Below are 13,015 nucleotides of genomic sequence, written 5' to 3'. Positions count from 1 at the left end.
ATAAAATTATACTTAGAAAAACACTTCAAATTCAATAATTTAGAAACACAGAAAGACTAATTTATTTTGTATTGAGAGAGGGAAACAAAAAAACTTCGGGCTTACAAGTAGATAGATGATGAGTTTTGTTTTCCATTGAATGTGTTTTTGAATAAATCGTGAGGTGTTTTTTTTTTCTTATTTACTAACCTTGTCAATATGGTACTAAAAAATAATGATGTTCTCGAGTCTTTAATTGATATGTATTATTAATGAATGGGCACTAAATTAAACATTTTGATGACACGTCTTATAATTTGCAAATTTGGTCTACGTATTACTCTTTGTTGAAGATTAGACTTGAATTAAAACGAATATTTAAAAATAACAACCCACATAGCTAATAGATAGTAACTAAAAATAAATTAACAACCAAACAAAAATTTTAAAAAATTGAAAAGAATAAACATGCACATAGCATTTCAAACTTAGAACCTCATGTTAATTTTAAACAATAAAAATCATTGTTTCTAATTAAATTTCTTGATCATTTAACCAAATTTTATAAATTTATACTCTTATAAAAAGAAATTTGTAAAAAATGGAGAGTAAATAAGCACACTTGGTGTTTTGAACCCAAGACCTTCTCATTATTTTCAAATGACAAACCACCACTTCTAGTTAAATTTCTATGTCTTTGAACCAAATTTTATAAATTTATACTCTTATAAAAACATATATAAATATACCGCCTTAATAATTTTGGTGCCCCTAATTTTTTTGGACCCCGGACGGTCGCCCTGCTTGCACTGGGCCTGGGCCAGCCCTGGGGGTAGGAAGGCACCATATATAGTAACTGGAAAGATACCTGTGAAACCAAATGACAGTATAACATCAAACTATGCAGTGATCTTGAATGACAGTTGATCAACGCGAAACTGGTAAATAAAAACAAAAGAAAGGAAAACATGTTGTGTTTGTTCCAACTCTTATACATTCCCAAAGGGCCTAAAAGAAGCGAAACGTATAAACCACCTTCTAACCCCAAGGCCTAACATCCATCTACATACATATTACCCTATTTGATGAAGCTCCCATTTACCATATTAGAATGTGAGCATTCAACCCAAAACCAATTTGCGACAGGTGTAGAGGCAATTATCCATCCGCCTTTTTGTCCATTAGATTGTCAATTATAAAAAAATAGTATTTGTTCGTCGCAGGAATTTCCGTCGGGCAAGACTTCCTGGCCAACGAGCACACAGCTCCCCTGGGAGATCGGCGCCAGTTGAGGGCTGCTGTCGAGCTTCTGCTTTCCTGTCGGGCTTTGTCGGGCAAGTCTCGTCAGGCAAGACTCTTCGGGCAAGGCTGAAAGAGAAGGACAACGTTAACTTTGAGAGGTGCCTTTGTGGGGCCTTAGGTGTAGGCCTTGAGGCTCACAATTAAGGTTAACATTTGGGTGCTCAGGCGTGCCACTGCCATCTTTAGCATGGCAGATGTAAAATGGTTGTCAAGTTTTAGTTGTGAATATGTATATGCCCGAGAAACCGTGTTAGATTTAACAGGTGCCTTTGTGGGGCCTTAGGTGTAGGCCTTGAGGTTTCCTGTCAAACTAAACCAGTACTTGAACATATCATATTTGGTCTTTATGGTTGTCGGAGTCTTATAACTATTATATTTCTGTTTATCCGAGTCTGAGAGGTAGAGCGAACCCAAATAGGTGCCTTTGTGGGGCCTTAGGTGTAGGCCTTGAGGCTTCCCATTAGAGTCCGTTCTTATACTCAAACCATCTAGACCGCAGAATAGAATGAATCCAAATAAGTGCCTTTGTGGGGCCTTAGGTGTAGGCCTTGAGGCTTCCTATCAGAATCCATTCCATACTTAAGCGTTCTATGATAATCATGATATAATAGAAACAAAACCACGAGGTAGATCGATTATTTGCGCCCCAAGTAACTTCGGACTTCTCGTTTATCAAGGATTGTCGTGGATGGGTTAAGTCCACATAAAGTTCTTTTTTATGCCTTGAGGCCAAGGACTTTTAAACTAATCAGATTTACATGCCCGAGGGCTTAGGACTTGGATCTGATTTAAACACTGAAGATATATTCAAATCGGATCCAAGTACTGAGAAAGCTTTGTCATCGTGATTTTGCTAGAAACAACTTGCATATAACTGGAAGTATACAACATATTGCTAGACTTTAAAGAAAGAGAAGACAAAGACAGAGCAAAGCAGGTCGGGCAAGATTAAACCTTATCAATTAAGGCTGATCGTCTTGCAGGTCCCTATCTTTGTAGTTCTGTCAAAGGTCTGAAAGCTTAGAGGGAGGAAGGGGGAAAGGAGAATACAAAAGGTGAATCGATACTACAACAAGTTCGAACAAGGTAGCAGAGCTATTACAGAGGTTAAGAGAAAAGATTATCCCGCGGGGGATGAAGGCTTGGGCTGACTACAGCTTCGTTTTGAAAGGCAAATCTGGCTTTTTGAGTAGAGTTTGTGCTTTTGTTTGTTTGATTGATTGTCCTTATTCCTATCTTCTCTTCCTCCTTTTATAGACGACTCGGTTTGGCTCCTATAGCGACAACTTTGCCCGAATGCGGTCTGAGGGTGATGACTCATCAGCTTTATTACATGTAATGCCACCATAAAGTACTTTATGGGCTGTGCAGTCTGATCAGTCTACACCACTTGGTCCTTGGGTAGGTAGGCAAGTGGCCCTTATGAATTGTATCAAGTCAGAAAAGGCCCTTTCCTGCTTTCCTCAGTTTCGGCCGGGCCTTGATCTTCTATTCCTCCAGGCCTCCTTTTGGGCCGACTCCATCCTTGGGCCCAACGTTTAGGTTTTGATCCAAACAGTATTTTTTCAATTCAATCACGACCTTTCAATTCTCGTACTACTGATACTATTGATGAAAAAATGATTTATTTGATCAAAGCATAGAATTGAAGTCGAGAAAGCCATGCACTGCCACACACTAGAAACGGTCTCCTCAAAGCATCGATTTTTATCGGTGGTGGGAAGTGAAAACGTGAACTTTAGTCGACGATCAGTCTTTCAGCTCCACCTACCCATCACATTCACAACATCAAAAACTCCATCCCAAAAGCTCCTCCACAATTTTCATGAACAACAGAAGGAAAAGAGAAGAAGAAGGAGTTACCGATGCCCAGATCGGGATGAATGATTGCAACGTTCGACTTGGAGCCTCCTTTCTTCTCCACCATTTTTTCAGCTCCTTCTTTCGCCCCAATTCTCTGCACATTCTAATTCAAAATCTCAATAAGGAGAAACCATTTCTGCTGTATTGGGCCGAAACGGGTCGGGTGTGACCCAAATTGTGTAATTATAAAACTATTTGAAACTGGTTTTTACATAAATAAGCACATGAGTTGGTTCTTCGACATCGTGCCGACGTAAATCATGCAATGAGCAGTTTATGCTTTGTAATAGTAAGATTCTGATGGTAATCAGGCCGCGTGTTTTATAAAAAGACACAGTTATAGTTTTTGATATTCACGTTTGGGTTCAGATGTTTTGTGTTATTCTATTTACATTATCTTGTACAGTAGTACCATATCAGCCATAATACCTTCATTTAAATTTCGCCATATGTCCTTATTTTTATAGAGCTGCAATTTAATTTCATTTTGACCTTTTAAACATATCTATCAAACCGGAATGAAGCTAAACACATCCAAGAACTTTCCCGGCCCACACCTTGAAACCTTAAACCATAAACTTTCCCCACAGGAAAGCATGGTGAGAAAGAATATGACTCGACATGCTCGAAGTAGACATTCAAATTTGTAATATTTCAACTTTCAAAATATGAACATAAGAAGAAAAATAAAAAAACATAAGAAAATCTTCAACCTAACTAGATTAATATATTTAATTGAACAACTTATTCCTGCACAACGTCATGTAGTCTTCCATACCGTGCTATATAATTCTCTCTTCAGACTCTTATTGTTCAAGCAAATATTTGTAGAGAATGACTCTGTCATGCCATCACGCTTCAATACCCATTCTCTAAGCCATCTGGTAGTCTTAAATGACATAATATTTCTGTGGATGCAAATTTTCTCCTCTTCGATCTTGGACGATTTTGCACCTACAAAACAATTAGCACCTTAGGTTAAGGCCAAAAGCCTCACGCGCCCACGATGAATGGGGGGGGGGGGCTTTGGCTGAAGAACCTCCGACGCCAAAGTTAGAAATTTAGAGAGAAATAGTGTTTAGAGTGTTTTTGAATTTTTGCAAGAGGTTTGGAATGAATGTTTGGTAGAAATGGGTGACTATTTATAGGACCAAAATGGTCCACATTTTCAAGAAAAGGGCCGGCCCCTTTGTGTGCTTTTGGGTGAATTTTTGGTTTTATTAGCCACTTTATTGGCTAATAAAATACAATAGAAATAAATGGGAAGTTACTAAATTGAATGGTTATCATTATTTGGCTAATATAGTGGAAGAAATTTGAAAAGGTGTGGAGCAAAGAGAGGGAATGTGGCCGGTCTACTAGGTGGGATTTTAGGGTTTATTTTAGGTTTAATTAGCCAATTAATTGGCTAATTAAATATGAAAGGAAATGTTTTTGTGCTTTATGGTGTTAATTGGCTAATAAAAGGGAAGAGATGATGGAAAAGGTAGAAAAAAAGGTGATGTATTAGGTTTTGAATGGGGTAGCCGGCCCTATTCTATTTTTTAGGTTTGAATGGATGTTTCAAATTGACAATTAAGGGATTGATTAGGTAATTAATTCCTTAATTAGTCAATTATTATGATTTTATGAAATATGAAAGGACTAAGTATATTATTTAGCTAATTGATTAGCTAAATAATGAAATGGGAAATATATGAATAAATTAGGCTTTAAGTTGATACCTATTTTGGGCACTTTTGACTTGGTTGAAAAAATGATTCTCTACTGCTCGCGTGTAGGAAACCCGGTATGCCTCGAGGGTATTTTTGTCCTCTTTTGTCCAAAAGTCCACGTGTCGCCTAGTGAATATTTTTGGCTCCACAAATGCCCCCACACCTGTTGGGCTGCTCGCAAAAAAGGGCAGCAGGTGTAGAGATCTTCTTGCTTTAGGAAACTTAAGACTGCTTCCTATTTTGATGTTGATTCTCTCTTTAATAGGAAATTAGATCCTTCTAGGAAAGGGAAATAAATTTCTCTCAAAGCCTATTTAAGTCCACCTTAAGTGGGTTATTAAATCAACTTTGGAGAGCGATTTATTCTACCCTACAAGAGAGAGATAGCTTAGAGGATATTTGTTCCCCCTCCTCTAGCAATCTTCTACATCTTGCCCGTGCAAAGGACCGTCTTTCGTTGCTTTCTTCGTCTTCTTCGTGCCGCACCGATGTAAGAAAATTTTAATTATTCTTGCCTTATTCTTGGATAGTGCTATTGCGGGGCAGCCGTCGGGGTGGTGCGGCACATAGGCTGGCAGGGGCCAGGAGTTGGCTCGGCATGGGCCGAGGAGATGTTGTGGCAGGGACCACTGCTTGGGCAGCTTGGCTTGGCTTGAGCCAAAAGGAAGCTTGTGCAACTAGGGTCGCGGATTGTGGTGCTGGGGCGCAGTGCTAGGCGAGCCGCATGGCTCATGTTCTTTGGGCTCTTGGACCTGACTCGGGCCAGGCTGGTGATTGAGAGAAATAAGGAGATTGCGAGTCTCATGGGCTGCTGGAATGTTGGGCATGCAGGCCTCCTGCCTGTTGGAATGCTGGGTTGAGCTCCCCTGCTGAGTACCATGAATGTCGTTGGCTGCTTAGTCCTCTTTGCCGAAAGAAAGATGGGCTGCTCCAGAAAGAGGAGGTAAAGAGGATCAAGGTGGATGCATTGGCTCGTCTGATCGCTGTCGTGGAGCTTACTATGAATGAAGATGGAAAGAAGAGATCTTCCCCGCCTGCTCATGAGATGCCAGTTAAGAAAAAACTGAAGACTTCTTCTGCTGCTCATGAGGGTCCGCTTGCTACCGAGAGGTATGTGATTGACATGATTTTCCAATGGGAAGAAATGTAAGGCTGCTAGATCTGAGCATGTGGCGTCTTCCATGTTGAGAATGGCTAGTACAATTGTGGATAAGATTACTCAGCGTAAAGGTTTTATCATGCCCCCAGTGCCGAAGTCTGTACCAGGACGTTCTTTGGGAGCCAAGTCCGGTTCACCTTTGTAGAGACTTGCTATTATGAAGAGTGGTAAGGTGGACTCTGCTGCTAAAGTGGCGCCAAAGCCTGCTCCCTTTGCTGCTGAGATTGATTCGCCTCAGATTCAAGATCTTAAGCTTGCAATTTCTGAGCTTCGCTTCGCTACTTATGCTAAGAAGAGAGTGGATGAGCTTCTCTATTTCTCCGGAAGACTTGCTTGCTTTTACTTTTAAGGCTTCCATTGGTGAAGTAGTTGGAGAAGTTAGTGCCCAGACTGGGGCAGCCGGGGATGAAGCGCCGGATGATGCCGCTGCTAAGAGCGTTACGGCTGTTGAATGTGTGGCGACCGAGTAGTCGTGGAATGTCCAAGCTGCTGTAGTGTAGTATTTTAGGTAGCCTTTAGGATTTTCTTTGTTTTTCCTTGTAGCTTTTGTTTTGCTTGAACTCCTTCAACCTTTGCTAGTTGTTTATAAACATGTTTTCCTTCGTTTTTCTTCATCTTCACTTCTTTTGTTCATGCCCTAACCTTTAAACTTGATAGACCAGTGGCAGGCATGCTACTTTTTTATAAGCAGACAAACTCGCGTAGCCTATGCAGCCGTAGGTGTTGGTGTAGAACTTTTGCAAAGTTGTTAGCCATAGGGTTGGCAGCCGGATGCCTTACTTACAGAAGCAGACAAGTCCGCGTAACCACTAGGCTGTTAACTTTGACTTTCTTCAATTCCGTAGGTTGCGTAGCAAATATCACAACACTTTAGGACTTGGTGTAGGTTGTTCCGCGCTTGGCAGAGGTGAAGCTTATCGACTACGTAGCATGTCGGCAGTGGATAAAACTTCGTATATGCGCGCTAGCTTGTCTAACCTTTCACAAGAATGTGCGGTTGTATAAGTCTAGTGCGGCTTCACTGCTCGAAGGGCAAGCCGTAGGCAGTCTTCCGGAATCCGTAGGCTACCTTAGTGCACTCGGTAGCAGCTTTAGGATTCCAGGGCAGCCGTCCATCGGATGTACTGCGTAATGTGCCCTCTCCGTCTCTAGGGCCCGGTTCCCCACGGATTAGGCCAAGAGACCCAAAATCCTTCAGTTAGCTAAGTCTTGAAAAAGACCATTGCGGCTACTTCTAGGAATCCCGGCGCAAGCCATCGTGCATCTAGTTATACTAGGACAGCCAGGCTCATCCACGTCTGGATATTCGGAGTGTAAAGTTTATCCTCCCGTCTTGGAGAGCTGACCCATATGGGTGTCGGAGAATTGGTTTACCCTCTCGCACTGGAGAGCATAGTTGGTCCCTCGGGGGGCGCAATTTCTGCGATGAGTCCCTAAGAAGGGCGCAGTCTTCTTTTGAAGTGCAGGAGTGATTAGTTGTTGTAAGCATGCAGCCAAGCCAAGTTGTGATTACTTCTAAATTCCTCATTGAAAAACGAGTGAAACGAACGAGAACTTTAGCTGTAAGTAGGAACTGCATAACAACTGGATAGTCCTCAGCTTGTGAGGTGGTGCCCGTCGAGCTTATTGAGTCTTCGGGTTTTGATGTAGCGGGAGGTCACACATGGTACTTCTTCAGATTGTAGGCCATCCATTTATTTTCAATCTTTTTGCCGCTTCATGGTGATGAGGGTGTAATTACTCTTGCCCCCTACTCTGCTGTTCTTGTACGGACCTTCCCATATGGGATCCATCTTTTTGGAGCCTTCTCTGCCGGCAGTGATGAAGGCTTTTCTGTGTCGTCGACATGCAAATGCCAGAAGTCTCCATCGGGTGGGGTAGGCGCAGCTAGAGTGTGCTCGGCTACTTCTGAGGCATCGTTGGGCCGCTCTGTTGCGTCACCTAGGCTCAGCGTGAAGACGCAGTAGGGAGCTGTGGAGATGGGGCCATGTCATACGCAACAGGAGATGCTCAACTGCCGGTATTGGGCCACTCTAGAGTTGAATCATTGAGCAAGGGTCAGCTAGGGCCGTGTGATGCGCAGCAAGAAATGGTACTCAACTGCCGGTACATGTTGCTCCTATGTAGAATCTTTTAGGGTGACGAGGACAAAACTTGCTTTCGAGTGTGTCTTTCCAGTGTTGCGTTTGTCAGAAAACTTTACATCTGCCAGGGTCTACGCCTTTATCGTCGCGCGTCTGGATTGGGCAGAATAGTACGTTATTAGGATGATTGCATGCGTTTGAAAGTAAAACTTGTGCTTCTGGGTTGCAACAACTATCACCAAAGTTAGCTTTTGAATTTTTAATAACATCGATGAGAGCTTTTGAACTGTAGAATACAGGTAACTGTGGAATACAGGTAGTCAGGCCCCCATCTCTTCTCGCATGATGGTAGAGCTTATTGCTACTTTAGATATCGTCAAACATGTGAACAAGTCCTCCGCTGCTTCTAGGGAGGTGATGTCGGGTACTTCTTCAAGTCCTTGAATGTGCATTGGCGAGCCTCATCCCAAAGTGCATACTTCTCTGCCAAAGCAAAAGAGTCTGCCAGAGTTAGATCTTCTTTCATGATCAATTTTCCAAATAGCGTGTGGTCTGCTGGAAGTCCTTTTTGGAAGGCTGCTCTAGCTATCGAGTCGTTGCATCCGACTATTTTTGCCTTCTCTACTTTGAACCTCCTCACATAGTCGCGAATTGACTCCTTTGGGTTCTTCTTGACGTTGAACAAATGATCAGATTTCTTTTTGATCGAGCGATAGGATGAATATTCTTTGGTGAAAACCAAAAGAAAGTTCGTAGAAATTCCGGATGGATTGTGACGGCAGGGTGTAGAACCAATCTTGCGCCTCGCCTTGTAGAGTGGTGGCGAATATCTTGCACATAAGCTCATCGTTGTTTCGATAAAGGATCATTGCGCTTCGGTAGCGCTTTAAGTGTCTCTCCGGGTCTTCATCCCCTTTGAAAGATGTGAAATGTGGCATGCTGAACTCTCGTGGAGGCTCTGCCTGCTCGATCTCGTCCGTGAAGGGTGACCTGCTTATGTTGGTCATGTTCCGTCGTAGTGCCTCGTCGGTGACCTCGTTGCGTTGGAAATCATGCAATCGCTTGGTCAAGAGTCTCTCTACTTCTTCCTGAATTTGCCTTTGTTGGGGTAGCGGAGCTCTCGGCTGCCCCCAGTCATGACTTGCTGGTCTAGGCTGCTCTTCCATGTGTTTGGCTCGTCTATGCCGCGAATGCAGTGCATGTGGTGCGTTCCTAGTAGGCGAGCGAGTTCTTCGCAGGCTGCTGGTTGAACTTGAGCTGGATTGAGTGACTGCTTCTCTCCGTCCGTCGTGCTGCCTACTCTGATGTGAGGTGGAGGACGCTCCTTGTGGGCTTAGCTGCGAATAGACACTTTGCCCGGAAGGTTGCTCATGTTAACTATCGGAGTATGACCCCAACCGTGAATGTATGCTCATCCGTGGGCCTAGTCGAGAGTGCATGCTCCCTCGCGCTTTAAGACGGGAATGTACACTGCCCAAACGTTCGGCTCGTGGCTGGTCGAGTGGCTGCTTACCGGGACGCTGCTGGAAATGTTCGTCTGCCCTTGTCCTACTTCGGGATACCTCGTCCGGGGCACGTTGGATCCCGATACGTTGCAAAAGTTTATTCACCAAGGTTTTCTGTTGTGCAAGGGCGCTCGTCAACTCTATGACTTGTCGAGACAAGTGTTGTTCGCCATTTGGATTGGAAGAGCTTGGAAGGAATGCGCCTCCTTGGGCAGTGGAAAGGTGGTAGACTCCGGGCGCGAGATTTGAGTTGGGAAATGTCAAATCCGTGAAAAAATATGGTGAGAATGCCCCCGGCTCGATGGTAGGTCCGGATGGTTGAGATAGTCTTGGGCCGACTTGGGCTGCTTGGCAAGCCACGGGAGCAGTGTGGGCCTTGAGAGTGGGCTGCTCGTCGGGAGTGGGCTGCTCGTTAGGAGCAGGCTGGGTCACGAGAGCAGGTTGCTTGGCGGGAGCAGGCTGGGCCACGGAAGCAGGCTGCTTGGCAGGAGCAGGTTGCTTGGCGGGAGCAGGCTGGGCCACGGAAGTAGGCTGCTTGGCAGGAGCAGGCTGGGCCACGGGAGTGGGTTGCTCGACGGGAGCAGGCTGGATCACGGGAGCAGGTTGCTCAATGCGCGGTGCATGTGAATGCGAGGCTTGGGCTTGGGTCCACGTGAACTTGGATGGCACGGCTTGGATCGTGGTCTTGGTACCGTGAGCCTTGGATGGCACGGCTCGGGCCGTGGTGAAGGCTCCATGGACCTCGCCACGAGTGGCTACCGAAGTAGCCATCGTGGTGGTTCCCATGGTGGCCGTGGTGAAGGCATCATGGACCTCGCCGTGGGTGGCTACCGAGGTAGCCACCACAGTGGTTCCCATGGTGGAAGCTCGTGGTGATGATGCCGCTCCCCTTATTGTCGCATTTTGCCTTACGGATCTCCGGGTCGTGGTGAAGGCTCCATGGACCTCGCCACGAGTGGCTACCGAAGTAGCCACCGCGGTGGTTCCCATGGTGGCCGTGGTGAAGGCACCATGGACCTCGCCGCGGGTAGCTACCGAAGTAGCCACCACGGTGGTTCCCATGGTGGAAGCTCGTGATGATGATGCCGCTCCCCTTATTGTCGCATTTAGCCTCACGGATCTCCGCAATCCCATTTCTTGAACATTAGAATTTTCACTTGTGGAATTTTCTAAATTTCTAGCCATTATATTTTGCTTATACGTTTTATCAAATAACCTTTGCAAGTAAAAAATTCTAATAATAAGAACGTATGAAAAATATTCAAATGGACTAGAAAATAAAGAAAAAACCTTTTTTGTGCGAGAGTCTTCTACGAGTATGGATTTCAACTCTCAATGAAAGCACCAATTTGTGGATGCAAATTTTCTCCTCTTCGATCTTGGACGATTTTGCACCTACAAAACAATTAGCACCTTAGGTTAAGGCCAAAAGCCTCACGCGCCCACGATGAATGGGGGGGGGCTTTGGCTGAAGAACCTCCGATGCCAAAGTTAGAAATTTAGAGAGAAATAGTGTTTAGAGTGTTTTTGAATTTTTGCAAGAGGTTTGGAATGAATGTTTGGTAGAAATGGGTGACTATTTATAGGACCAAAATGGTCCACATTTTCAAGAAAAGGGCCGGCCCCTTTGTGTGCTTTTGGGTGAATTTTTGGTTTTATTAGCCACTTTATTGGCTAATAAAATACAATAGAAATAAATGGGAAGTTACTAAATTGAATGGTTATCATTATTTGGCTAATATAGTGGAAGAAATTTGAAAAGGTGTGGAGCAAAGAGAGGGAATGTGGCCGGTCTACTAGGTGAGATTTTAGGGTTTATTTTAGGTTTAATTAGCCAATTAATTGGCTAATTAAATATGAAAGGAAATGTTTTTGTGCTTTATGGTGTTAATTGGCTAATAAAAGGGAAGAGATGATGGAAAAGGTAGAAAAAAGGTGATGTATTAGGTTTTGAATGGGGTAGCCGGCCCTATTCTATTTTTTAGGTTTGAATGGATGTTTCAAATTGACAATTAAGGGATTGATTAGGTAATTAATTCCTTAATTAGTCAATTATTATGATTTTATGAAATATGAAAGGAATAAGTATATTATTTAGCTAATTGATTAGCTAAATAATGAAATGGGAAATATATGAATAAATTAGGCTTTAAGTTGATACCTATTTTGGGCACTTTTGACTTGGTTGAAAAAATGATTCTCTACTGCTCGCGTGTAGGAAACCCGGTATGCCTCGAGGGTATTTTTGTCCTCTTTTATCCAAAAGTCCACGTGTCGCCTAGTGAATATTTTTGGCTCCACAATTTCAACATACACAAGCTAGGGATATTAAAAACATAGATAAACGCCAAGCACGCACCCTTGACAGAATCACCCTTAAAAGTGCTACTAGTATTAATTTTTACATAGAGAAAACATCAGAAGTATACATATTCTTGTAGTCTTCGGTATGAAAAGAAAACCGAAGATGTACAATGAAAAGTACAATATAGTTTCCTCTAAGCCTTCTTTTCATCATTGTCATACGCACTGTAATCATCACATAGAGCCTATCTTGTACATTGTCTAACAATTTAAAATATGCATATCTTCATGTCTTGTTAACAATTAAAGAACCAAACACTCCCAAAAATCCTACGATGAAACCTAGTATGGTGAAAATATACAACCATGGAAATTCATGCTCATTGCCCACGCCTTGGTTGTTCTTGCTATTTCCATCAATGCCCTTAATTGGTAGACGCTCATTCGGAAGTGGAGCACCACACAGTTTTGTATTCCCCTTAAATGCAGAAGCATTGAAACTTTGGAGCTGAGTGCTTGTTGGGATTGGTCCTTCAAGATTATTGTACGAGACATTGAAATATTTTAAGAAATTAAGGCTTGCCAATGACAATGGGATGCTTCCAGACAAATGATTCATGGAAAGACGCAAATTCTCTAGATTGTTTAGGTTGGATATTTGTTCTGGAATGTTGCTGGAAAAGTAGTTACCTTTAAGATCCAAGTTGTGGACAAGGTGTAATTGGCCGATCTCAGTAGGTATTCTGCCATGAATGTGATAGAGAGATAGGTCTACTGTTGGTGGAGAAAAGAAAAATATTCGCAGGCAGTTTAGGTCTGCAGGGGAGAACATAGGCAGGTCAATATAATCATCTACTTGAGTTGTGGTCGGTTCATGTAGCAACCTTGGGAGTCCACAAAGTTCTTTTGGAATTTCACCGGAAATTTGGTTGCCTGCCAAGCTCAAGAATAAGAGTTTGGGAAGAGTCCCCAGGGATCTAGGAATTGGCCCTGTAATTCTACTACATCTCAAACACAAAATCTCCATATTCTTGAGTTTTGATAACCATAAAGGCATTTAACCAATGAACTCACAATTAATAAAACTCAAAATTCGAAGATTTT

The 13,015-nt window shown here is 43.1% G+C and overlaps 2 protein-coding genes and 1 long non-coding RNA gene across 8 annotated transcripts in view; 2 read left to right on the top strand and 1 right to left on the bottom strand.

Moving 5' to 3' along the window:
- Nucleotides 1-13,015, bottom strand: part of LOC126614629 (receptor-like protein 2) — a 179,565-nt gene that overhangs the window by 33,839 nt on the left and 132,711 nt on the right. The gene's annotated exons all lie outside the window — the stretch shown is intronic.
- LOC126614638 (uncharacterized) overlaps nucleotides 1-13,015 on the top strand; it is a 121,217-nt gene that overhangs the window by 327 nt on the left and 107,875 nt on the right. The window lies entirely within an intron of this gene.
- The window catches only part of LOC126614633 (uncharacterized), a 41,846-nt gene continuing 38,397 nt past the window's right edge, over nucleotides 9,567-13,015 (top strand). Inside the window, exons 1-2 of the mRNA XM_050282287.1 lie at nucleotides 9,567-10,047; nucleotides 10,084-10,646. Of these exons, the coding sequence (XP_050138244.1) occupies nucleotides 10,392-10,646 (255 nt within the window). The 5' untranslated portion in view covers nucleotides 9,567-10,047; nucleotides 10,084-10,391. The remainder of the gene's footprint in view (nucleotides 10,048-10,083; nucleotides 10,647-13,015) is intronic.

The sequence above is a fragment of the Malus sylvestris genome, chromosome 3, assembly GCF_916048215.2.
Source record: "Malus sylvestris chromosome 3, drMalSylv7.2, whole genome shotgun sequence".
In the NCBI taxonomy this organism is placed as follows: Eukaryota; Viridiplantae; Streptophyta; class Magnoliopsida; order Rosales; family Rosaceae; genus Malus; species Malus sylvestris.
The sequence above is the reverse complement of the archived record's forward strand: the minus strand, read 5'-3'. Positions and strand labels throughout refer to the sequence as shown.